Below are 23,132 nucleotides of genomic sequence, written 5' to 3' on the forward strand. Positions count from 1 at the left end.
GGCTTTGGGCACCAAGACACCTTAATCCTGGCTTTATTTTTAGACATTGTCAAATGGTCTGGGGGGGATAGTTCATATTAACTTGACCTGTGCCTCTGCAAAATTGCAAAACTCAGACCTGCTGCAATCACACACAAAGCTCTTTTTTATATTTGAAGAGATATCACAATTTTTGAAATACTATTTGACTGATATTCAAGTCTTTATACAGCTATCACTGGAATTGATTTTTTTCCCTTTTACTGGTCACTCCAGTTATCTTCTACCAACTTTTTAATGCACATGTACATTCAGTATTGTATGGTAAATAAGTTAGTTCAAACCATCTCCACTACAAGCGGGCCTTTACTTATGCAATTTTGATGGTGCCGCAAACCACGATCAACTGCTTCTTACCACAATAGCCACAAACAGCCACAGCGTTACCTGGAGATTTACCTCACTTTACCTTGCACGTTTTATTATACTATAGATATATAGATATAAAAAAAGTTTGTCAGTATACAAGATTAATGTTAAAACTTCATATTGGCAAACTATATTTAAAAAAATAAATATTCATATATAACCTCTGAACCTGATCTAGTCTGCATTGAAAAAGAGATTAAGGGCTGTGTAATAAATATATCTTTGTGATGTAGTTCATGTAATCAAGTTTTTTTTCCTCAATAAAAAACATGTTTGAGTCTGATAGACCTTCTTTCATATTTTTTTTGAAACTTAAGAATTACATATTTATCTTGGCATGTATATACTTCAGATTAATATTTTGAGCATTTACCCTAGTGTGTAGGTGTGCAATATGGTGAGAAAATGTTTTCTGAACTACCAGTATCTTGAAGGGTTGAATGATACAGTTAAGTATTGGAAACTCTAGATACATAAGACAGTTCAAGTTTTCCCTCTACCACCCAGTTATGCAAGTATACATGGTTAAAAGATTAATTGATCGGGAGTTAGTTCCTGGTGTAGGCTTGAACCATTAACTGGATATCTGGGTAGAAAAAGTTTGTGTCATTGTCTTTTTTCACCACAATGTCAGGATTATTTCTTTGTGCATTAAAGACAAGTGGAGTATCTACATGAAAACATTATATCAGGGATAAAATGCTTTGTAAGAGATTTAGAGATTTGCCAAAAATAATTTTTACTTATTCAGATCAAGTCTTGATCCGTTTTTCTGTGCTTTGCGGGTTGTGTCAACCAGGAAGTATTACTACCAGGATTCAGGTTGCCATGCAACTATATATATATATATATATATATATATAATGCAAAAATAATATTTTCAGGATAAAAGCATGTTGTGTCCTCATGGTGTTATCATATCTTGACACTTCTGTGTCATTGTATGTTTGTCAGCTTATATTTCTAAGCACAAGTTGTCTCTTTAGTGTCAACTTAGTGTCAACTATGCCATCACACCTGTAATGAGAAATGCTACCTTCCAGTGATGCTCTAGATCTTGGAGAAAAAAATATATATCTGCCAAGGGGCAGAGGCTGCTTGGGTGAATACTTGGACAAGAACCATTTTGATAAACTTCAGACAACCAGTTTACTGAGAAAGCACATGTGCACAAATCTAATCATATGATGACACAGCATAGATTAATTTTCAGTCAAAAACAGGTTTTGGTCTGAATGCATTAGCAATAATGTAAATAAAAAAAAACATAACTCTATCCCTGATTGATTGTCTTTGGTGGTACAATAATTAACCTACCTCTTGACCACAGATGCATCAGTAGTGGAAAAGCTGCCATCTTCTTAGGTAACGTTACTTGAAGTGTGCCACAGCCTGACAGCAGCAGTCAACCACAACTCTGTGTGTGTGTCTCTGTGACAGCAGCTGGCAGCAGGTCTTGCTTTTATAGTTTTCTTTCCCCTATCTCTCTAGTCTCTCTAGTCTCTCTTCTTTCCTTATTTCTTTCTCTTTTTATATTCTTTTTCTGCCAGTTTCATTAATGTATAAGCTACTCACAGCAGTTTCTACTACACTCAGTCCTTTCTTTCTCTCTCTTTCTCTGTTTCCTGATTTACCTGCAGGAAGAGTAAGGGTAACAGCAAAGGTTTGAAGCAAAATTATTTTTATAGCTGCCCAGAAGTCTCTGTCTATTGCTTTTTCTTGTTCTCTCTCTCCTCTCTTGATATATATATGGATGATATATTGTTGCAGCTGTGGTACTGTCACCCCCTTGCATGTGACAGAGCCTTGTTGATTTTTTCCTTAAAATGGGGTCGTTCTCTAGCTGTTTTTCTCCAACTCTCTCTTTCAATCTCTCTCTCTTTCCCCTCTGTGTTCAGAACTATGACACTCAGTAGCAGTATCATGTGCTGCAGCCAGCTCTCTCATTTCTGAGTCATCCCCATGTGGAATTCTGGCACCAACCCTGCCTGTATCTCAACAACAAGATTTTATTACGCCTTTGCTAACATGATAATTATTTGAGTCATACCTATGCATGTTTGTTTGTGCATGTTATACTTGATTCTGCCAGAGTAGGAGAAAAAAATGAAGTGGAGCAGAAGATAATCCAAGAGGTTTTTTTTCTGTTGTCAGAATGATTTGTCATTCCAATGCATGGATTGTGTGTTGTTTCATTTCAGGGGACAGGGGAGGGGATAAAATGTAATTAAACGAATGATTAGATTTGTTTAAAAGGTTCTATGTAGTTATATTATATAAATGCATGTTTATATACAGCTTGATGTTGGCTAAGAGAGAGGCTCAGCAGTGATGTGTGAGATAAATTGAACAAAGTTTCAAGATATCAGTAGTAGAGAAACAGCTGGCTGTTATATTGTTGCCAAAAGAATAGTAACACATGATTCTATTGAGCTTTTTTTTTTTTTCATGAAATTCAATTATCTGAAATTTTACCAGAGGAGATTCTTATCACCAAAAATAATCTCTAATACCAACTAATTGCAGAACCTAATCTTTTAATGCTTTTGTTTATATATTTTGAACCTTAATAAATGGGTATATCAACATATAATCTTACTACTCATGCATGTCAATCTTACTACAAGTGTATGTCACTGATTTAAGCTGGTGACCATTCAGAAGCTTGGGTATCATTTTGGTTGATAAGGAAGCCAGATTCCAGACATTCTATAAATAAGTAAACTGTTGCCAGTGTGCCTATGTATAATATTAGTTGATACTCCACCATGATTGTATTACTGTTTGTTTTAAAGTTGCTAAGAGGCCTTACCTAGACGGTTTGAATCTATGCAAAGTTAGTGATTAAGCAGATCAAACCGTAGGGCACTGCATAATTAGATAAGTAGGAGCCATTCAGAAGTTTTGTCAAATGTCAGAACCTAATCAAGTCAGATATAAAGGTATTTTATATAGTGTTCCATATTATTCAGCCACAAAATAATAATGGAAAAATAGTCATAATGTGAAAAAAATATTTAAAGTATTATTATTATTATTATTATTATTATTATTATTATTATTATTATTATGTGAGATTGAGAGTCCAAAATTGTGATCAATTCTTTCTTCATTATGTCTCTCTTTTTTTTTTGTGAGTTGGGAGACATCTTTCCTCCCACTTTCCACCCACAAATTTTCAGTGATTTAACCTCAAATGCAATAATTAGAATTTTTAAGATAGAAATTTAGTTCTCATAGTAACCCACATTTTTTGTGAATATTTAACATAATTCGTGGAATTGCCAATATTTGAACCACATATTCCACCAGGCTTCATTTTCATATTTCCACAAAGAATGCATTTTTTTGTGCTTTAAGAGTTTGAGAGACACCTAGACAGGGAATGGGTTGCTAGTCAAAAAGGTGCCTTCAAAACTCAGTGCTTACCTATGTTATAAAGAGCTGGGGATATTGTGCTGTAGTTTAATGTTTGATTAATTTGATTTTGTCGTCCTTTTTGTGCTGGAGACTTTTTATCCAAGTTGATGTCCATTTAACACAGTCTCTATATTTTTTGTTGCTGTTATACCAATCCTGTGTTACTAAATTATATATAAGTAAAAATTTGGGGCTATTAGAAATGTGAACAAACTGAAACAATTTATTGGAAGTTTTGTAATAAAGATAGAAAAGTTAAGAGTAAAGTAATGAGTTTCCTGTGGAATGCAATTGTCCTTTGTGGCACCCTGGATTAACTAGTGAGCAGTGCAATATAATTAAAGAATCTTTTCAGTTGAGGGCACTCAGAATTATATTTCCTGATTTATCTTATATTGATGCCCTAGTGAATGCACAGAACTATGCAAATCCTTCTTTCACAAAATTAAGAATGACAAAAATGAGTTGAATTATCTTTTAACCACCAGATTTTATAGAAAGTTAAGATATAACAACCAAACCAGATTCTTTATGCAAAAAAATTTCAAGACAAAGATTAGGTAACATATTTATCCCATTTTCTTTAACTAACCTTTAGAAGTCTGTGTTTATTTTGAACTTAATTTGTTCTGAATGTAAATATTTTTATTTTTAATTTTTATTTGAACACATATATTTGTATAACTTCAACCTTTTGGTTAAAATGATTTTAAATAAACTTCTTATTATGTCATTTCTTTGTTTTTGTGATGTTTTTATATGTGTTAGTGTTATAGTTTGCAAGTCCTTGCTCTGTGGGCAATTTTATTTATTTATTTGGTCATGGCCAGCAAACATTTCCCTAAGCTATTCAGGTCAAAGGCCAAGGTCATTGGTCTATTGTTGTCACTGTCCCACACATAATGGTCGCCCAGTAACTGCCAAACTGTATTTTTTGTTTGACTTTAAATTTACTGAGTGGCTTTGTTTGGTAAAGAGGCAGGTTGCCCCTAGAAAAAAGTAATATAGCCTCAGTATTATGTCCAGTTGCATGTGCTCAGTCAAGGAGCTGCAGGGCTTTTGTCACATTTGTGACAAATTCAAGTTTTGCTTTAGGTAAAGTGGAGGTTAACTGTTTAAAACTGCGCCTCTTACGTGGATAGCTGTAGATGAATTTCACTGGTCACTGAAAAAGGTTTCTCTAATTGATTCTCTCAAGAAACATTTACTCTAAGCTAAGATCTAATAAACGTATATTAGATCTTAGCTCTAAGCAAGAAGATGTAAAGAGAAGGAGTAGAAACGGGACATCAATTATCTCTCTCGTCCAATCAGATCGCAACATTCTTTTCGAAGTGACGTCCTTTGAAATTCGATCCTCATAAGTGGTCTAAACCTCTGCGTGACTCTCTTTACAGCTTCTTGCTCTAAGGCAGAGAGAGACCTTTCAGGCCTGTTTCTAGTGTTATTGTGATGGCTTAACTCACCCAGTGATTACCATTTCTATCCAGAAGTTAAATCTATTCCTGCTGCTGCCTGGTGAATATTCATTGAAACTGAGGACGTCTTCCCATGGTTATGTGCACTTATTGTAATTACACAGTTTGCTGAAAGAAGTACAGCATCTATATTTTATCATTTAAGTCAAAGTTACAGTCTGTGACAAAATCTTTTTAGGCTACTAGCCTCCCAGGCAATCAGGGTCTAGTGAGCTAGTGTTATATGAAAATTGAAAAATTTTTTTTACCAGCCTGTTGTAGGTGGGTAATTGCCTAGGGCTAGTGCCTAATGGAACTGACTGGAGTGAGAAAAGAAATAAGTGCCACTGAATAATATGATCTAATCATTATAAGTTTATGAACACTGACTATGAATATCAGATGTGTATAATTTATTTAAAAAAACATTTTATGATGCAGAGAGAAAAATCTCTGTATACCTGTAAAGGAATTGGTGGTCCATATGGCCCTGTCCTGCACAGGGTTGAAGGTTAACTTGCATTCATTAATAATATTCATAAATTAAAAAAGCAGATTGTATGTTGGAACCCATCTGCTTTGTAATCCCAGAGTTAAGCATTCAGCAAAATGATGAAGGATAAGATAGGTTCTCCAGTATGAAACAGACCTTAAATAACACTCAAACCATTCACTTCCTGCAGTTTGTCTTAAAATGGCTTTAGATAGCCCAGTGCTAGACAGGGCCAATGGTTTTCTTACTTTATTTCCTAAAACCAACCCCTGATATTGTGTTTGTTGAGAAGTCACAATCATGGCTGGTTGAGGCATGACTACCACAATCAGCCTCAAGCTCTTTCTTTTAAATGATAAAACTTCAATAAACATTTGGATATTTTACCAAGTTTATTATTTATTTGAGTATGGAATGTACATAATCATTGCCAGAAATAAGGAGTAAAGTTGAATTGATTGATTTTTGCACTTAATTTCTATTCAGAGAAATCAATCTTTAAAAGTTACAAGGCCTCAATATTGAATGAAATCTTTGTCTCTTTAACCAGTCTTTACAGGGTTTCCTCTTGAATTCCTTGTTGTTATCTCTGGCAGTTCGTAGATAATTTTAGAGATGTCCCCAAACTGCCACAATTATCCATCTGTCATATCAGAAAAAATTGTTAGTAAATGAAATTTTCATATAATGGTACAGAATTGATAAGTAAAACCTCTGCATGTACCAAGTGTAAAGGTTTTTAAATTTCTCTTGTTTAATGATGAAAAAAATACTTTTTCCAAAGATACTATATACAAACATGTATGAGTCATTTTGTGGCATTTTGCAATCCTGTTAACTACCGTTTTCTTAAACACAATAAATTTTAGGTATCTGAAGTTTTGTTATATATTGGAATATTTGTGTCTCAAAGTTGTAGTGATATTCCTTCTCACTAGGCAATTTTTATATATACAGACACTTAGTTTTTATTAAGGGTCTATATGTTTGCCACTTTCACTATCCAGCTTTATATTTTCACACACTTGTCATATCCTAATTTTCATAAAAATCATACAAACACTAATTTTTTATCGTAATTTTACCAGTGTCTGCTTATCTACACAGTCTTCTTCCCCACCCAAAAATATACTCAACAAACATAAGTGTAATAGCAAAATTAAAATGTTCAGAATTTCTTTTGATATCTGTATGAATATTTTCTTTTACATAGACAAATATAACCACTAGATGTCTTCCTTAACATTTTATTCTGGTGGTTTGTTTACCCAAGTGCTTTCATCTAGGCATAAAATATGCGCTGATTATCAAATTTCAAGCAGGCCAGCTGTTGAAAAATCATTGAAGAATCCTTCAACATACATTTTGCATTAGAAATATGGCATTTTAAGCATTGTTAATTTCATGGTTATTTCTTAACTTCATCCTACCTGTGGATATAATGCCCACATTGTCTTCCATTTCCAAAAGAGAAAGTATTTATATTTTTTCTGCAACAGATAAATACATCTTGTCACTTACCTGTCATGCAGACACTGCTGTAATTTTTTGTTGTTGTTGTTGTTGTTTTTGTTGTTGTTGTTGATCTTTTGCTGGTTCAGTACCAAAGTAAAGATTTGACTTGATTGATTCCAGATGGAAAGCATACTTTTATACCTAGGTAACTGCATATATTATTATTATTAATGTGTGTCGCTAAAATGATTGATTCCTCATTTCAACCAATAAGATGGTCAGATTTGGGGTCATGAGTCACAGCGAAGTTTCCAGAACTTGCAAATCATAATCATGGGTTAGACTACTCATCAAACTAGATGCCATAAAAAGCTGGCTTATTTAACAGGCTTAGTAGAAATTCACCAAAACTCTTAATTTTTGGTAATATGATAAAATAAAGATGATATTTCTGTTTTTTTTGCTTGTTTTAGGCATGGTTTTGGGGACTGCAGAAAACCATTATTACCGTCAGCTGAACTCATTGAATCCATAGTTCATGAGCAGATGGTTGCTTTAGTAAGTTAAAAATAGAAACCCTGTTGAGTTCTTTGTTCATCGCCTTTTCTAAATGAATGCAAGATAACTGTACAAATGTCAGTTCATTTTTTTTCTAACCCCTGATCAACACCCAATTCTTAAACCTTTTTGAAAAAAAAATGCTTCCTCAGCCTTGGTATTATTTGTGATGATTTAAAGTGCACAATTTTTCAACACATTTTCATCATAGCTGTGTTGTGTTAGTACTGAAGAGTGAATTGAAAATATTAATTATTTGATATTAAAAAAGGAGCCTTGTTTATCACATACAATGTTTTATTGAATAAAAATTGAATTAAAAAAAATAAAGCTTAGAATATTTTTAACTATTTTTTGTTCATTTTGTGCAGCTCATCCAAGCATCAGAGGTCAATGCCATGAAAAATGGGAGGTATCTAGGGTTAGAAGATTTGCTTTTCATAATGAGGAAAAGTAAGGTAAAGCTATGATTACATTTAGTTATACAGATACGTATACAAGTGTGTGTATGTGCATGCACATGTGTCTGTCCATGTCACCATTATCTCTGTTTGACACATTTGTTCACCCTATAACTACCAAATGGCAATTTTATATTGCATCAAAATTAGAGGGAGGTTTTGCTTGACTTGCAGATTTCCTGTTTACAGATTTACTGCAAGTCAAGGTCTGAAATCAGCCTTAATCAAACATTTTTACCAACCTGAAGCTCTTGCATTCTGCATATATTTATTTTGCATATATTTTTTATCAGTTATCTACTAAACTATATTTTTGTATTACTTACAATAGCCTTGTTTGGTAAAAAAAAGATTAAAGCAGATCAAGTTTTAAAAGCAACATGATCTTATTTTGATGAAAGTTATTACTTTTTTTGTAAAATAAATGAAATACATTTCTGAAGTGTTTGTCCCATAACTTCACATTCTACTATTGTTTTACTTAATTTATTTAGGAGGTTTTATTTTGGTGTTCAGTTATATATATATATATATATATATATATATATATGTCTTTACAATTGCAGAGCAAGCTACGAAGATTGATACGTTACTTAGAGTTAAAAGATCTCAAGGCAGCTGCATTGAAGGGGACCTCCATTGATGAGGATGAAAATGGAGAGCAAGGCAAGATGCTACTTAAGTCAAAACTAATTTACCACAAACGAATATTTCAAACAATTATCTATGGGGAATTCAGGCTAAATCATACATTGATATATCTTTAAAGGTCAACTTAAGTTCAAAATGATCTTTTATGTTGTTTTCATTTTTTTCAAGACACACTTATCATTATATATGTTATGTGTCAGGGGTGTAAGCAGCCTTTTAAAATTGTATGCACAGATTTTCAAAATTCCCAGGTACGGCTAAAAGTAGACTTACGCAAACAGAAAAAGGGCAGAATAAATTAAATGTGCCAATTATCATAGTTCACTTTTCAACAGTAATAAAATCATTAGTTAAAGTTAAATACATTCCGCCGATTTAATTAAGTTCCATTACATTATTTCACCCAGAACCAAAGCTTTTTCCAGGATTGGGGTACAGGTTGTCCAAAATGGTGGTGGTGGTGAGGGGGGCGGGGGGATGAAATGAAAAAATATTTTTTTTAAAATAATAATTTTCAATGGGGAGGGAGGGTTAAAAACAATTGATAACGATCTTCTGCTGACGCTCTTTTGCAAACGAAAGCCATTGAACGAATATGAGAATTTCTTTCTCGTTTCGCTTGGATTGCAAAGATCTCCCGCTGACGATACGAAAATTGTGTTCTCGTCTCGCTCTTTGGCTAACGAAGTCTCTTTAACAGATATGAAAATTGCCTCCTCGTCTCTCTCGGATTGCAAACAATCTCTTGTTGCAATTTTGAAAATTGCCTTTTTGTCTATCAGCTTCATCAGGTGCCGTACATATGAAGGTCCGGAAGGTGTCCCCTTTCATAATTTGGCAGTTAGTTTGCTAAGAGTTCGTTTAGGGCCTACCGGTAAATGTGTTTTGTACCGCATGAAGGTCACTCTTGTCACTGCTGCATATGGCCTGGAATATGTATTTTAAAGTTAGTGGAAACATTTTGTTGTTTTTTGTAAGCTTAAGGAAGTTGTTTCGTTGTGACTGAATAACAGCGTGCACTACAAAGTAGGGGAGACTGGGGCTAGTTGGACCCCGGGGTAAGTTGGACCCCCATCAAGTCTCTATAATAAAGTTACTTTAAGATGCTTAATTATTTCATTTGTAATCACTGCCGATGCTTTCTTAGCACTATTGGATACGGTCACTTTACAAAATGATGTGATCAATTCTTTTACCCCATAGTTATTTTGTCATAAATTAATGAGGGGCCAACTTACCCCAGGGTCCAACTAGCCCCAGTCTCCCCAAGTACCATTCAACTGTGACGTATCACAAAGTTGGGAACGTGAAATTACTCTAAGAAAATTTCGTACTTCATCCACGGCCGCTCTGCCAAGCTAAGACGTCATTTTTTAAAAACAATTGGTAAGCTGTCTAGACATCTTTGAAAATATAGACCGTCCGATGATGTCAGCGACCATCCAAATGAAGGCTGGACGGTTCGTTGGGTAAAGCCTTGCTCATAATGGTATATTTGTTTAACTAGGGGCTTACTGACACACTTTGGGCACTTATGCAGGTTGTGCCTGCTTGTATCGAGCTAAATTCTGAATAATGGTGCGGTACTGCTGTTCGATGTGGTTTGCTACAGTTATCCTGAATTCTCAGAAAATAATCTGAAAAACAACTGATCGTTGTACTATTAATATGCCTACTTGCTATCCACTTTGTGATTTCCATGGTTAGCTTCTCAAATTTGAACTTATATATGGTTTCACGCAGCTTACATGCGGGTGCATGGCTCCCAAAATCGACCAATTATATTACAGGATAAAGTTCTGATATATCTAAGTTTAATTATTTGTTTGTAATTATAAATATTGCCCATGCCACCCTGTTAATTTGGAGGGTTAAGCTGGATCAAGTCTGTGTCAAAATTCTTGGAAGTTTTGCTGGAAAAATCAATCTTCTTTTGTTTCTCTAGTTCCTTGTATAGCCCGATGTTCAGATTTTATCTAGTTAAACAGCAGTCTTGACTTTGGTTGATACACATGAATTGATGGAGAAATAAATGCTATAAAGTAGGTTTTGAGTGAATATATATGTAGGCAGCACTGATCATTGAAAAACTGTTAAACCTATATGCAACAGCTTTGGAAAGAAAATTAACAAAATATTCCATAAACAGTATTATTTTTATTATAAAAGATATGTATTCGAAATAACTTTTTTCTATTTGCAGAATTGAAAGCTGCTAGGAAAAGGAGAAAAGTGTGCTATGATTTTTTGAGCACAATTGACCAAACAGGTAACAAAATATTTGAAAAAATATGAATACTGAAGATTGAAGTACTTTGTATGGCAAATTATTTAATACAATACCAGGCACTTCTCTTCAATGTCTGCAAAACAAAATATCATGGTTTCAGACACATTAGTTTCAAACATGTGAGTTGCACGCCGAATTTATTTCTGATATGAAATTTGAGGCAAGACAACATCTAGGATATTGGAAATGTGTCCAAAAAAGGAAATGAAAAAGGTAGGTTGCCACAGTAATAAAATATGCCTTTTAACAAAGATTATATGGAAGTGAATGGTATGAGCATATCTACGTAGATATTTTATGAAAGTGTCCTTTTTTTTTCAGGTGAACTCTTAGCCCTTTTTGATGATGAAAGTCCAGATGAGGTCAAAGTGGAAAGAGCTTTGGTATGCCTTTGATTATATCCCTCCTAGCTTAAGTTGTTCTGTTCAATGGTCTGTCAACCATTTGTGGCCCAAATTTTGTTTGGCCATCTTCTCCTAATGTTTTTTATATGCAAAGGCTGTAAAATTGTGAACAGTGTAAAACAGACTTAATTCTTTAAGACTGCCCTATTGTTCAGGTGAAAACTGCTAAAGATTTTTTTGTGTACAGATGAAACAATAAATGCATTACCAACACATGTTTAGTTTTAATGGAGTAAAATAATTTTTCCCAATTTTTTTTCATCATCATCAGCCGGATCCTCTGCATATCAAAGATTGTTGGCATACTCCATTGTGTGAAAATGGTCAAAATAAAAGCAATTGTAAGCATGAGCATTATTTTAGTGTATTGTTTTTCAGAGGGCAGAACTGCAGACTCGACACATGGACCCCAACCAATACATGCAGTACTGTGAAGCAAGGCAGGTCAGCTTCAGTGAGTAGGCTTGTCAATTTTACTTGTTCTTTTGTCATGAATGAAATCGAATTAATGAAACACTCAGAACTGTAGTCACATTTGTTTCTTATAGACACCAGTTTTGATTCTGTTTGTAGTAGTATATTTGGCAATATTTTAACAAATGTTGATTTTATGCCTCATCCAAATTCACTTGGTGCAGGGAGTCAGACCTTAAAGTTTATTTATTTATTTATTTATTTATTTATTTATTTATTTATTTATTTATTTATTTATTCAACTGTGTTGTCTGAATAAAGATTTCCTTTTAAATATTTCTTCCCACATACTGTAGGTCAAAAGTACAAGTCTCAAAAGTTCAAGGACTGGTTGCTGTCTGGGGTCCCAGGAAATCTCAAGCCTAATCCACTGGCCTTGGAAGCTCTGGCTTACCTGGCCTATGAATGCATTGCACAGGTACTTGAGAAATATACTATACTAGTCTCAAACAGAACCCTTGTCTTATTTAGCTGATTTATTAATTTCACAGTTAAGATGTCTTTGCAAAAAGTTTGTAATTGTGTAAGATTTTAGAAAGAGTGGTGAGCTGTAGTCTGAAAATGATCTCAGTATTAATAAAGTTTAACCATGTTATACCCAGTGGCCTATTGCTATGGAGGACTATTACTTGTTTTTTTTTTTTTTTTTTTTTTTTTTTTTTTTTTTTTTTTTTTTTGTAAATTTCAGATAAGTATAAACTGAAATGACCAGATCTTTATTGATGTTTTTATGCTGATCTTACACATTGAAAGACAGTTCAGGAGTCAGCTTTAAAATAGTATTTTTGTCATTAAAAAATTCTGCATCATGTGTAAATTCTTCCAGATTGTTGATCTGGCTTTGCTGGTGAAGAGAGACAAGCAAGCAGAGGTAGACAACCCATTCAACCAGCTGATGCCTAGTTCAGTGTTGAATTATGATCCAACACCACTCATGTTACAACTTCACAGTGCTGCCTTAGCACTGAAGTCTCCGCCTTCCACTGGCCCTGTCTCTCCATCAGCTGTAAGTGCATAGATTTGTATTAATATTGAAGACGGCCATTATACAGATTACCAGTTGTACTCTAGATCTACTTATAAATAAGTGATGTACACAATGTGAACGTGTTTACCTCAAAAAAAGAATGTTATGTACAAAAATGTATTTTCATCCTGTATTGCAGTGTGTGTGCCTGTGTGTGTTTAATTACATTTATTTGCTAATTTTGATTTATTTAATTCCAATTTATGTTCTAGACCCCTCCATCTACCCCCTCCACCCCCTCTAACCCTCTTGGACTGAGTGGGAGCACTATAGGGACAGTTGGGACCCCTGGCTCTGGGGGCAGCAGCACAGTCTCCAATATACAAACAAAGTCTAGGAGTAAGAAGAGAAACAAGGTAAAAAAATAGGTTTTCTTCTGCTTTATCTAAATCCAAGGTTGCCATTTCTGCACATTTGAAAAGATGTTGAAGTATACAGTGCAATAGAACAATTAAATTGCCAATTTACTGGTTCCTTCAGTATGTGTATATCAGACTTACGCAGGGTTATTTGACATAAGTGCCTTACCTAAAAATAATGTAGCAAGTCTGATATGCACTATATTGGATTAAAAATGAAAAAAGTAAGAAATATTATTGTGTTTTTAACCAATCAAATAACAGGGCTTTTGTACAATAAATGATAAATACTATGAAGTTCTTAGTAATTTTTTCTATTTAGAGTGGCAGTTCCCCTAGTGTTGTGGATGTTTCAAGTCAAGCAATTCAGCCAGCTGATATCAGAGAGGCATTAAGAAGATATGGCCAGGCCATAGGGGTCTTCAACACATTTTCTGTAAGATTTTTTTTCTTCTTTTTCCCCCCTTTTTTTCTTTGCATTATTTTATTTATATAAGTGCAACTTCAAGGTTTGGGATCTTTAGAAAAAGGTTAAGTATAGGACCAGTAGGTTTTGCGATTTTGGATATGTTGATGTTTTAAAAGAGTTGTGGTAGGGAGAGTGTGTTAAGAACATGCATGAAGTGTTTTTCTCAGAACTTAATTATATTTCAATACTTTCACTTTTTCCCTTTCCTTTTTTATGTATAACAACTGAAAATGAATGCTTATTGCTGATTTTTTTAACGGAACTTGCTAGTATTTTATCATGTTGAATTTAACTGAAGATTATTTTTTTCTTCTTTTTTAGAAAAACCGACACCCTTCACCGAGAGATGTTTTGTTATGCTGTTAGCGCAGTATCACATGCATATCCAGGCTTCAGGATTTTTCACAGACACCAAAGTTGTATAATTTTGCAGTATGTTTTTGTATCATAATGACATTCAACAAACAAAATAACTTGTGGTTTTGGTTGTCTGTCACTTTTGATTTCCAGTTTTATGAGAAAGCAGTTTTAAGGCTTTTTACTCATACTCTTGTAATTATATTTTCCAAACTATTTCTAGGTTTGCTTATGGAATAACTGTTCGACACATATTGATTAAGTTACATGTTCATAACTGCTGTGTCACAAGTTTGATAAAAAGTTTGGAGACAAATAAATGTCCTTACAAAATTGGGCATTAGATATTACCTTTTCTTGTGTTATGACAAATATTATCGATACATTATTGCAGTTCACTATAGCATATTGAATTGACATTTTGTCACTATTCTTTCTACTTTTTCTTTTTGTATAGTAATTTTTTTAATATCAAATTTGGCAACATGTCACAATTTATCAAATTGAAGAAACTGATTTATTTTATTTTTGAAAGCAATTTCCTGCTGTAAGGAACTACAGTAAGACTGGGTGATTTAAGCTTTACAGTTCTTGATTTTGCACCCACGTGGGCTGACAACTGTAGTTTTACTTGGTGGTAGAAACGTGGCGCTCCCAGCACAGTGAACCTCCTAATCATTCAATGTTTAGCCACTAGTTGTGGTACCATTTTCAACAGTATCAAAACTATAAATCTCTCACAATGATATTTAGATTTTTATGTGTCTGTATATCTGTAAAAATGCTATTTACAACACTGAGTCTGGAAATGTTCCTTGTTTTGTCAAACAGACAATTCCTAAAATAAATTGCAAGTCAAATTAAATTTATTCCATGCCGTATAGGTTTGTTCCTAGGCCAAATTTATCTTGCTTATCTATGTCCAATTTCATATAATCCTGCCATTTTATGTGGAAACGGACGTACGCATACGCAGGCACACGCGCACTCGCACGCACTGCAGATCAATAAAAATTGTGCATCCTGTAACTTATTTCCAAAGCATACTTTTGACAAACAGATCGACAGGGGGCAAATTATAACTGTTTCCATTGTAAAAGCGTAGCTTAAACTCGTGTCTGTTATTGTCAATTTTCTTATTTTTCTGTTCATAATTGATATCCAGGAGGACGACCAAATTTGTTCAAGAGACATAAAATATGCCTTGCTATGGATCAAAATTTCAAGTAAATTTTCAAAAACCAAATTTGTAAATTTATTCAAATTGAATTTATGAATGTGGGTTAGCGGAATTTTTTAGACGAATTCTTTTAGCAGGTGAAAAATTTTAAATGCTCAAATTCCATTATTTTCAAAATACTGGACATACTGGTATTTACAAGGCTTTTAATCCATTTTAATTTGAATATTTGTACCGTGGCATATTGTTAATCCGAAAAACAGTAAGACAATATTTACAAATCAGAGTAAGGTAGTTGAATTGTGAAGTGCCAAAACAGATACATGTGTCATATGTTTGTATTCTTACTCATTTCCACTTATTATTACTATCTTTATCATCATTATTTCATATCTGTCTAATCAAAGTGAAAAGAAAACTGGAATTACAAGAGCGTTTATTCAGTTGCCATATAACAGATGCATGAATATGCGCAGGGTTCCTGAGAATGAACCAAAGGCTAGGTTGTTAGAAGGCCCATGTTGTGCCGTGTCTCGGTAGGCTTCTGAAATGAGGAAGCAATGTTTGCAATATTGACCAAGCGGACAGGCTCACAAAATACGGCAAATGCATTTCATATCACAGGGCAGAGAGAGCACTCTCAAATGAAATGATTTGAGAGTCAATATCTTCTCGGTGGAAGTCACATGATTCCTTTCTCATTGAATATTAAAGCTATTTGGATCAGGTTACATGTACATTCATTCTCAATATATAGGCCCGTTTGAAAAAAGACAGAAAAGTGAAAAACGAAGTTAAAGATAAAGTTGCCTACTCTTCTCTTTCTAAATCTCTGGTTTACAGAAAGTGAAATCTGGCTTTTTATGAATCATTGAAAATTTTAAAATACATGTCTTGGGAGTACGGGGACGAAGAAACAAAGGTTTAGCTTACTTCGGTAACGAAAGTTATAGTTAAAACAGCCTTTTTATGTACAGACACAGATGTGTCTGTACATATTGCCATCACCTGCGTCTGTCGTCGCCGTCGCCGATGCCGATGCCGTTGCCGTGCACTTTCAGCGTAAACACGATAAGTGGAACACAGTTTTACTTTTTGGTTTTATATTTACAGAGCTGATGAATATTCATAAAACGCAGGTCAAGTTCGAAAATCAGCATGATCGGGCCATTATAGTAGAAGTTATGCTGTTTTTTCACTTTTCAGCATATATGCAACCCTGTAAACACATTTTAAGGAAAACCGTTAGGCCTGTTGTCATGAAACTCACAGGAGTAATCAATCTTACTAAAACGCAGGTCAAGTTCGAAAATCGGCATGATCGGGCATTATTTTAGTAGTAATGCTGTTTTTTCATTTTTCAGCATATATGCAACACTGTAAACACAATATAAGAAAAACAGATAGGCCAATTGTCATTAAACTCACACAGGCCTACCCAACTACCAGACTCGGCACCTACGGATCCAGAATAAACCGGTATATCAGACCACACTACCGGTTTTCAAGGTGTGTGTCAGATCGCATTACAGAGTATCATACCCCATCACAAATTTTGTAGGCCTACCTGTCATCCGCGTATCGCGCCTCGTTTTCGTCAAGTAGGAGTCGTATGAATACAACAACATAGCGACAGACGGTAGTCGGTGAAAAAATCGCATAATTTTATTTAACCCCGACAGAATATGCTTCCGCTATCAAAATTAGGTATACTTTTCTAAATTAATATATAAGTTTGCAAGTTCTTATTTACAAAACATCATTGGCTATGGTCGAACCTAAATTTTATGTTAAAAAATTGCAGTATTGTCAGATTTTTAGCATAAACAGGGATTGCAGCAGCGCATGAATCTAGATGAGATGCACTACTTTCCAACCCCGCTTAGGATCATGGCTATCACATAGCGCACCAGGCAAAATCGGTGTGGTGGCTGATACTCTGTAATGCGATCTGACACACACCTTGAAAACGGGTAGTGTGGTCTGATATACCAGTTTATTCTGGATCCGTAGGTGCCGAGTCTGGTAGTTGGGTAAGCCTGTCACAGGAGTGGTAAATCTTACTAAAACGCAGGTTGAGTTCCAAAAACAGCATAATCGGGGCATTATTTTAGAAGTTATGCTGTTTTTTCACATTTCCTCAGATTCGATTCTTAGGCATGTTAATAGCCTTATTATTTAAGTAATAAGATACGTAAAAGTGTTTGTTTGACATTTCCTGCATCTTTACAACATTGTTAGTTGATTTTGTAAAAATGATGGTAAACTTGTTATCATGTATTGTGTAATCAAGTGTCAAAAACGGAAATAAACTCATATCATTGCAGTTTGTCAGATTCAATCATCCACTATGTTCAGAATCTCAAAATGGAGGAAATTGGACATTTAACACTGTTCTATTGATACTTTTCTCATCTCATCAATTTTCTTAGTTGGTCATAAAAAAATGGCAGTAAAATGTTTATTTTGTTTTATGTTAAAAAAGTGTTAAAAACGGAAATAAACCCATTTCAGAACAGTGCTGTCTTGTTTACATTTTGGCATTTTCAAGATGTGACTTTGAAGTTCCATGGGCCTGAAGACCTTTGCTAGTCACATTTTCTGAATGTCCATAATACTAATATTTTATTAATAACATTTGATGGTCATTATGCTGTTAAACATTATGTAATGTTGCATCAAAATTTGAAAAAAAAACCTATTTTGGGCACTGCTCCCATGATGACCAATATAAGGGAAATCATGTCACTTACTGTTCTCAAACTTTCAGGAAAGAAACATGGGTCTAACATACAGCTTCAGTAGGCAATGCAGTCTGTTTGGTAAATTTTTCTGGCAATTTAACAGTTTTTTCTAAAAATTTAATTTTTCACTTCTTGGCATTTTCAAGGTGCGACTTAGAACCTCCACGGGCTTGAAGACCCATGCTTGTCACATTTTCTGAAAATCCATGACACATATATTTTATTATTAAAAATTGATGTATTATGCTGTTAAGCATTATGTAATGTTGCATCAAAATAGAAGAAAACACAATTTTTGGTGCTTCTGCCATGATGACCATTATGGGAAAACCGTGTTACTTATGATTGTCAAACTTTCAAAAAAGAAACACAGGACTAAAATGCAGCCCGAGTTGGAAAAGCAGTCTAATTGGCTTCTTTTTCTGGAAGTTATACATTTTAGTGAAATATTCATTATCTTTTTGGCATATTCATTGTGGGACTCGGAGCTCCCATGGACATGAAGCCGGATGGTAATCAAATTTTCTACATGTTCATGCTATTTATAGTCAATAATCAAAAATTGGTGATAATTATTCTATAATTTATTATGTAATGTTACATCAAAATTGACAATAAAGAAAACTGTGTTATTTATTATTATATTTAACTTATGAGTATGATTTTTAGGATTGGCATGCAGTTCAAATTAGAAAGCCAGGTCAATTGGGCTATCATTTATTATTGAATTTTATGCAATTTTGTGTGAAATTTCATTTTTCTCATTCTGGCACTTTCTAAGTATAAACTTGAACTCTGATGGGCCTGAAGCCTTATGCTTTTACTTTTGTTGGTGTTACCTGTTGTGCAAAATTAAAATTTGATGTTGACTGTGCAGTTGAACATAATGTATTATTGCATCAGAATTGGTAGTCTCCTATTTTGTGCATTATTGTTTTGTGCTTTTCTTAAGTTGTGACTTATGGGCCTGAAAGACCTTTGAGAGGGTCAGTCTGTAAATTTCCCTTGGGTATCACTTAGCTAATTTCAGTGTTATAAAATAATTTGCCTAATTAATCGGCTATTAAATGAGATAACATAAAGCACACTTGTTGATATTTCCCTGTAAACTCCCATAGGTTAAGCTCTCCGCTAGATTAATAATAAGGAAGCAGTGATAATTATGCAGGTGAATTTTGTTTAATATTGCAAATAAGTTTTTAATATATATATATGTTGTAAAGATGCATATAAAAATTGCAGTAAACTGTTTATTTTGTTTTATGTTAAAAAAAGTGTTAAAAATGGAAATAAACCCATGTCAGAACAGTGCTGTCTTGTTTCACATTTCCTCAGATTCAATTCTTAGGCATGTTAACAGTCTCATTATTTAATTAAGACATGTAAAAGTGTTTGGTTGACATTTCCTGCATCTTTACAACATTATTAGTTGATTACATAAAAATGATAGTAAACTTGTTGTTGTGTTTTGTGTAATAAAGTGTCAAAAATGGAAATAAACTCATATCATTGCAGTTTGTCAGATTCAATCATTCACTTCCTCTGGCGATCGATCGATGAATGATGAGGTGACGTTACAGGATCGACGAGAATAGTTTGACGATCGACGAGAATAGTTACACGATCGACGAAAATAGTTTGACGATCGACGAGAAAAGTTACACGATCGACAAAAATAGTGACAGCATTGGTTTTAATACACCGTAGATGAGAAATGTTTGACAATTGAATTGACGAAAGTAGTTGTTGAATTTATGACAGGATCGTTGAAACTTGAAACTGAATCGATGGGAAGGCAGTGAATCAACGAAACATAACTGAATCGACGACATGAATTTTTGCCCTTTTGGCCGCCCATAAATGTGCCCATGAAAAGGAAATCCTAGGTGCTTAGCTGATAACATCCCGATTTTATTGTACATCTATGCTAGGGCAAATGAAACCGGTTTACATTTAATGAGCCTTCCGATGCACACTGAAATTGAGGCGTTCAATAGCTCGGCACAGGGGCCATATTTTGTGGACACTTTGACAAGCCAAAGAACGTGTGTTTGCAACTCAAAATTTATCTAAAAAGGATTATCAACCATATAACCATTCAATATTTGTGGTAAAGGGGGTGGGAGTGGTTATTATTATTGTTATTATTCATTTTGAATATTATATTATAATTATTATTCAGCTTTCACCCAGATTAAGAAATATTATTATAATATGAAAAATTTAGGCCTATAATTTATAATAAATAATTACATTAACCGTCTATGACAGCACCTTTCTGACATATTCTACAACATTATTGCTGGAGCGTATAGCGAAAAATTGAAATAATGATAGGCATGAGCAAGACGTGGGTGGACATTCTTAGTACTACATGTAGATCTCAGGTGCAATTATCGCCGAAACAAGCCTTTTGGCACTGATCCCGCATATTTGTGTATTATTATTATTATTATTAACTCACAGATGTTGATTTTTGAGATTTTGGTCTCAAGATTGAATCCAACAGTATAAAGACGCACAATGTCAAACCGTTTGTTTTGTCAGCATGCACTCAGGGTCAGCAGTGCAAAGAATGCAAGGACATTGAAAGTTTGTCATGGCATGGAATTATCTTTCTCCCAGTCCGCTGCGTTCGTTAAACGACCATAACTGTTGTGCACAACGAAGCAATATACGTTTATTGAATTTATATTATGTCTTTAACAACATCCAGTTTGAAAAATGAATAAGAAGGTCAGTTAAATGTCTTCGATAAAAATGTCTGCCAGGTACTTTCCTTTACCGATAAGCTTTCCACTCAATTTCTGACACTTTTATCTTCTCATCACCAATATTTTGTATACATATTGTAGGTTCCTAACCTTGTTTTATCTTTCTATAATTGTCCAAAAAATGGATAAATATTTGTAGGCATATATACTTCACTCCAACAGTAAAAAAAATTTGGAACGAACTTAGACAATTTGTAAACATTATTAACCATCGTATCTCAGAAATTGGTCCCTTTTTTGATACAGAGACGTAAATCTAACTTTATATCGAAAAAGTTAAATTCTAAAAAGCGCTTCATTCATCTTCGTCATCTATCTCGTCATCATTCATGAATATCTCATCTTTAAGCAGATCCGTGAGGATATTTCGATCTTTCTCAGACAGCTGGTTCTGCAAAATAATAATAGTGATAACCAAAGTTAGTATAAATAAATGAATGAATGAATAAAAAATATTCACGTTGTCTATACAGTTCTCTTAAAAAGACAACAACTGATCGTTTTAGCTAAAAACAGTTTTTCCTGGGGTAAACGACGATTTTCCCATACTTACCGAAGGTTAGTGAATTCATTCCGACAATTAAAATTAGTACATGTCTTTTTTTCTTAAACGTTTGAAATTTGGTATTAAAGGTACATACGAACCGAGCATCGGTGGAGCGTGGATTCCCAGTAACACATGTAAACCACTTCTACTATATTCTTATATGACTCAAATAAATTCGACATGCCAAGGGATAAACTGAATAGATCACTCGATCAGCCATAAAAGACCTTTAGACTGCTCCTTTCTTTAAATTTTTGGTTGCAACTTTCCTGCCCCATTGACATACAGCTTAGAATGCCAGCAGAAAAATCCGTTCAAACATCATTTTCGGGTAAAATTAAACAACGCTTTTTGGTAATTCTCTTAATTATACTACTTGAAACTATATGCTGGCATTTGGTTGGTTTTTGTGACAAAAATTGACTTTGCATGCATCTTAAATCTCTTAAGACTGTAACACAAAAGCTCTTTGTCACCGACTGGGGCTAGATAACAATATTTGACCTACGTATTAGATATTTCATGGTTCCAAGATTTTCTATTTAGTGACTCTCTATGGAACAATATTATGCATTGTTAACAGCATAATGGGCAAGTTAAATGACCAAGTTAAAGATGCATACTAAGTCAATTTTTGCCACAAAAACTGACCAAATCCCAGCATATAGTTTCAAGTAACATAACCAAAGGCCGTCCACTTTTCCTCTGGCTGCCAGTCAAAGTAGCAGTGAACTATTCAAGGCCGTCCACTTTTGAAATGTATAAATACAGCTGCTCTACGCAGTGTTGGGAGTATAGAGTTTGAGTTAGTTTCACAGTATAGTTACAGTTAGTTTCAGAGTTAGGTAAGTACAGCAGTACAGCAAGATAACCAGAGACAGCGTTTAGTAAAAGATACAGAAACATGTACATTTGACTTGAGAATTACTCTTAGAAATAAAGATTACAAAACAGGACTGTTTTGTTGGTGGCAGCGATTTCGTTCATTCTTTAAAAGTAAAGAGAACCGTACAATATATATATATATATATATATATATATATATATATATATATATATATTTGCTACGTTTCGCTTGTCACAAGAGCATCATCAGGCTGAATGTTGAAAGGTTGCTGCTTACGTGGTGGTCGGTTTGTGAACGAGTCTTACATTAACTTATTAATATTTCATCTCTTTTGAAGCAATATTTAGCATACCGTGTTTGCCGCGTCGTCTTCACTGTCCAAATTCTCTGATAAGCTTGCTCTTCTTCTTCTTCTGCGCCTCCGCCTCCAAAAAATTGCTAATAACAATAATGAAAAATAAAATTAAAATAATTGTTACACTGAATTTTTTAACTTAATGTCAATGAAAGTCTTTATCATATTGCAGCAAATCATGAAAGAAAAGTCTAGACTGAATTTTACGAAGAAAAAACAAAAAGCTTCAACATACCTTCAGAATCAACAAACATGTCCACCAGCAATATTGTCAATAGGAGCAGAGCAAATCTTTGACATCCACGCATATTGAATGCAAATCCTCTTGGAGGTGACGAGTCCGTTACCGCGGTCCCACTGGGTGTGGATCCGTCCAAATTATCACTACCTTTTATATCTGAT

General features: G+C 34.1%; 2 protein-coding genes and 1 long non-coding RNA gene across 11 annotated transcripts in view; 1 reads left to right on the plus strand and 2 right to left on the minus strand.

Annotated features, from left to right (window-relative positions):
- The window catches only part of LOC106176201 (uncharacterized), a 51,674-nt gene extending 49,379 nt beyond the window's left edge, over positions 1 to 2,295 (minus strand). The window contains exon 1 of the mRNA XM_024075137.2: positions 1,726 to 2,295. Within this exon, the coding sequence (XP_023930905.1) occupies positions 1,726 to 1,765 (40 nt within the window). The 5' untranslated portion in view covers positions 1,766 to 2,295. The remainder of the gene's footprint in view (positions 1 to 1,725) is intronic.
- The window catches only part of LOC106176195 (transcription initiation protein SPT3 homolog), a 49,683-nt gene extending 34,531 nt beyond the window's left edge, over positions 1 to 15,152 (plus strand). For 8 of the 9 annotated variants that reach the window (XM_087000548.1, XM_087000545.1, XM_024075138.2 and 5 more), the window contains 11 exons: positions 7,707 to 7,791; positions 8,163 to 8,249; positions 8,819 to 8,918; positions 11,107 to 11,172; positions 11,515 to 11,576; positions 11,976 to 12,051; positions 12,368 to 12,489; positions 12,898 to 13,077; positions 13,311 to 13,454; positions 13,780 to 13,893; positions 14,248 to 15,152. In XM_087000548.1, the coding sequence (XP_086856674.1) occupies positions 7,707 to 7,791; positions 8,163 to 8,249; positions 8,819 to 8,918; positions 11,107 to 11,172; positions 11,515 to 11,576; positions 11,976 to 12,051; positions 12,368 to 12,489; positions 12,898 to 13,077; positions 13,311 to 13,454; positions 13,780 to 13,893; positions 14,248 to 14,292 (1,081 nt within the window). In that variant the 3' untranslated portion in view covers positions 14,293 to 15,152. Of the gene's footprint in view, positions 1 to 2,509; positions 2,544 to 7,706; positions 7,792 to 8,162; positions 8,250 to 8,818; positions 8,919 to 11,106; positions 11,173 to 11,514; positions 11,577 to 11,975; positions 12,052 to 12,367; positions 12,490 to 12,897; positions 13,078 to 13,310; positions 13,455 to 13,779; positions 13,894 to 14,247 lie in introns of those variants that run through there. The other variant, XM_087000552.1, reaches the window with a different exon arrangement.
- A 5,706-nt stretch (positions 15,153 to 20,858) lies between these two features.
- On the minus strand, positions 20,859 to 23,132 carry LOC147764389 (uncharacterized). The gene is made up of 3 exons (XR_015331867.1): positions 22,966 to 23,132; positions 22,728 to 22,813; positions 20,859 to 21,372 (listed from the first exon to the last, which is right to left on the minus strand). It is a non-coding gene; the product is annotated as an uncharacterized LOC147764389 (long non-coding RNA).

The sequence above is a fragment of the Lingula anatina genome, chromosome 1 (genome assembly GCF_051362555.1).
Source record: "Lingula anatina isolate TDL-2025a chromosome 1, LinAna3.0, whole genome shotgun sequence".
NCBI lineage: Eukaryota > Metazoa > Brachiopoda > Lingulata > Lingulida > Lingulidae > Lingula > Lingula anatina.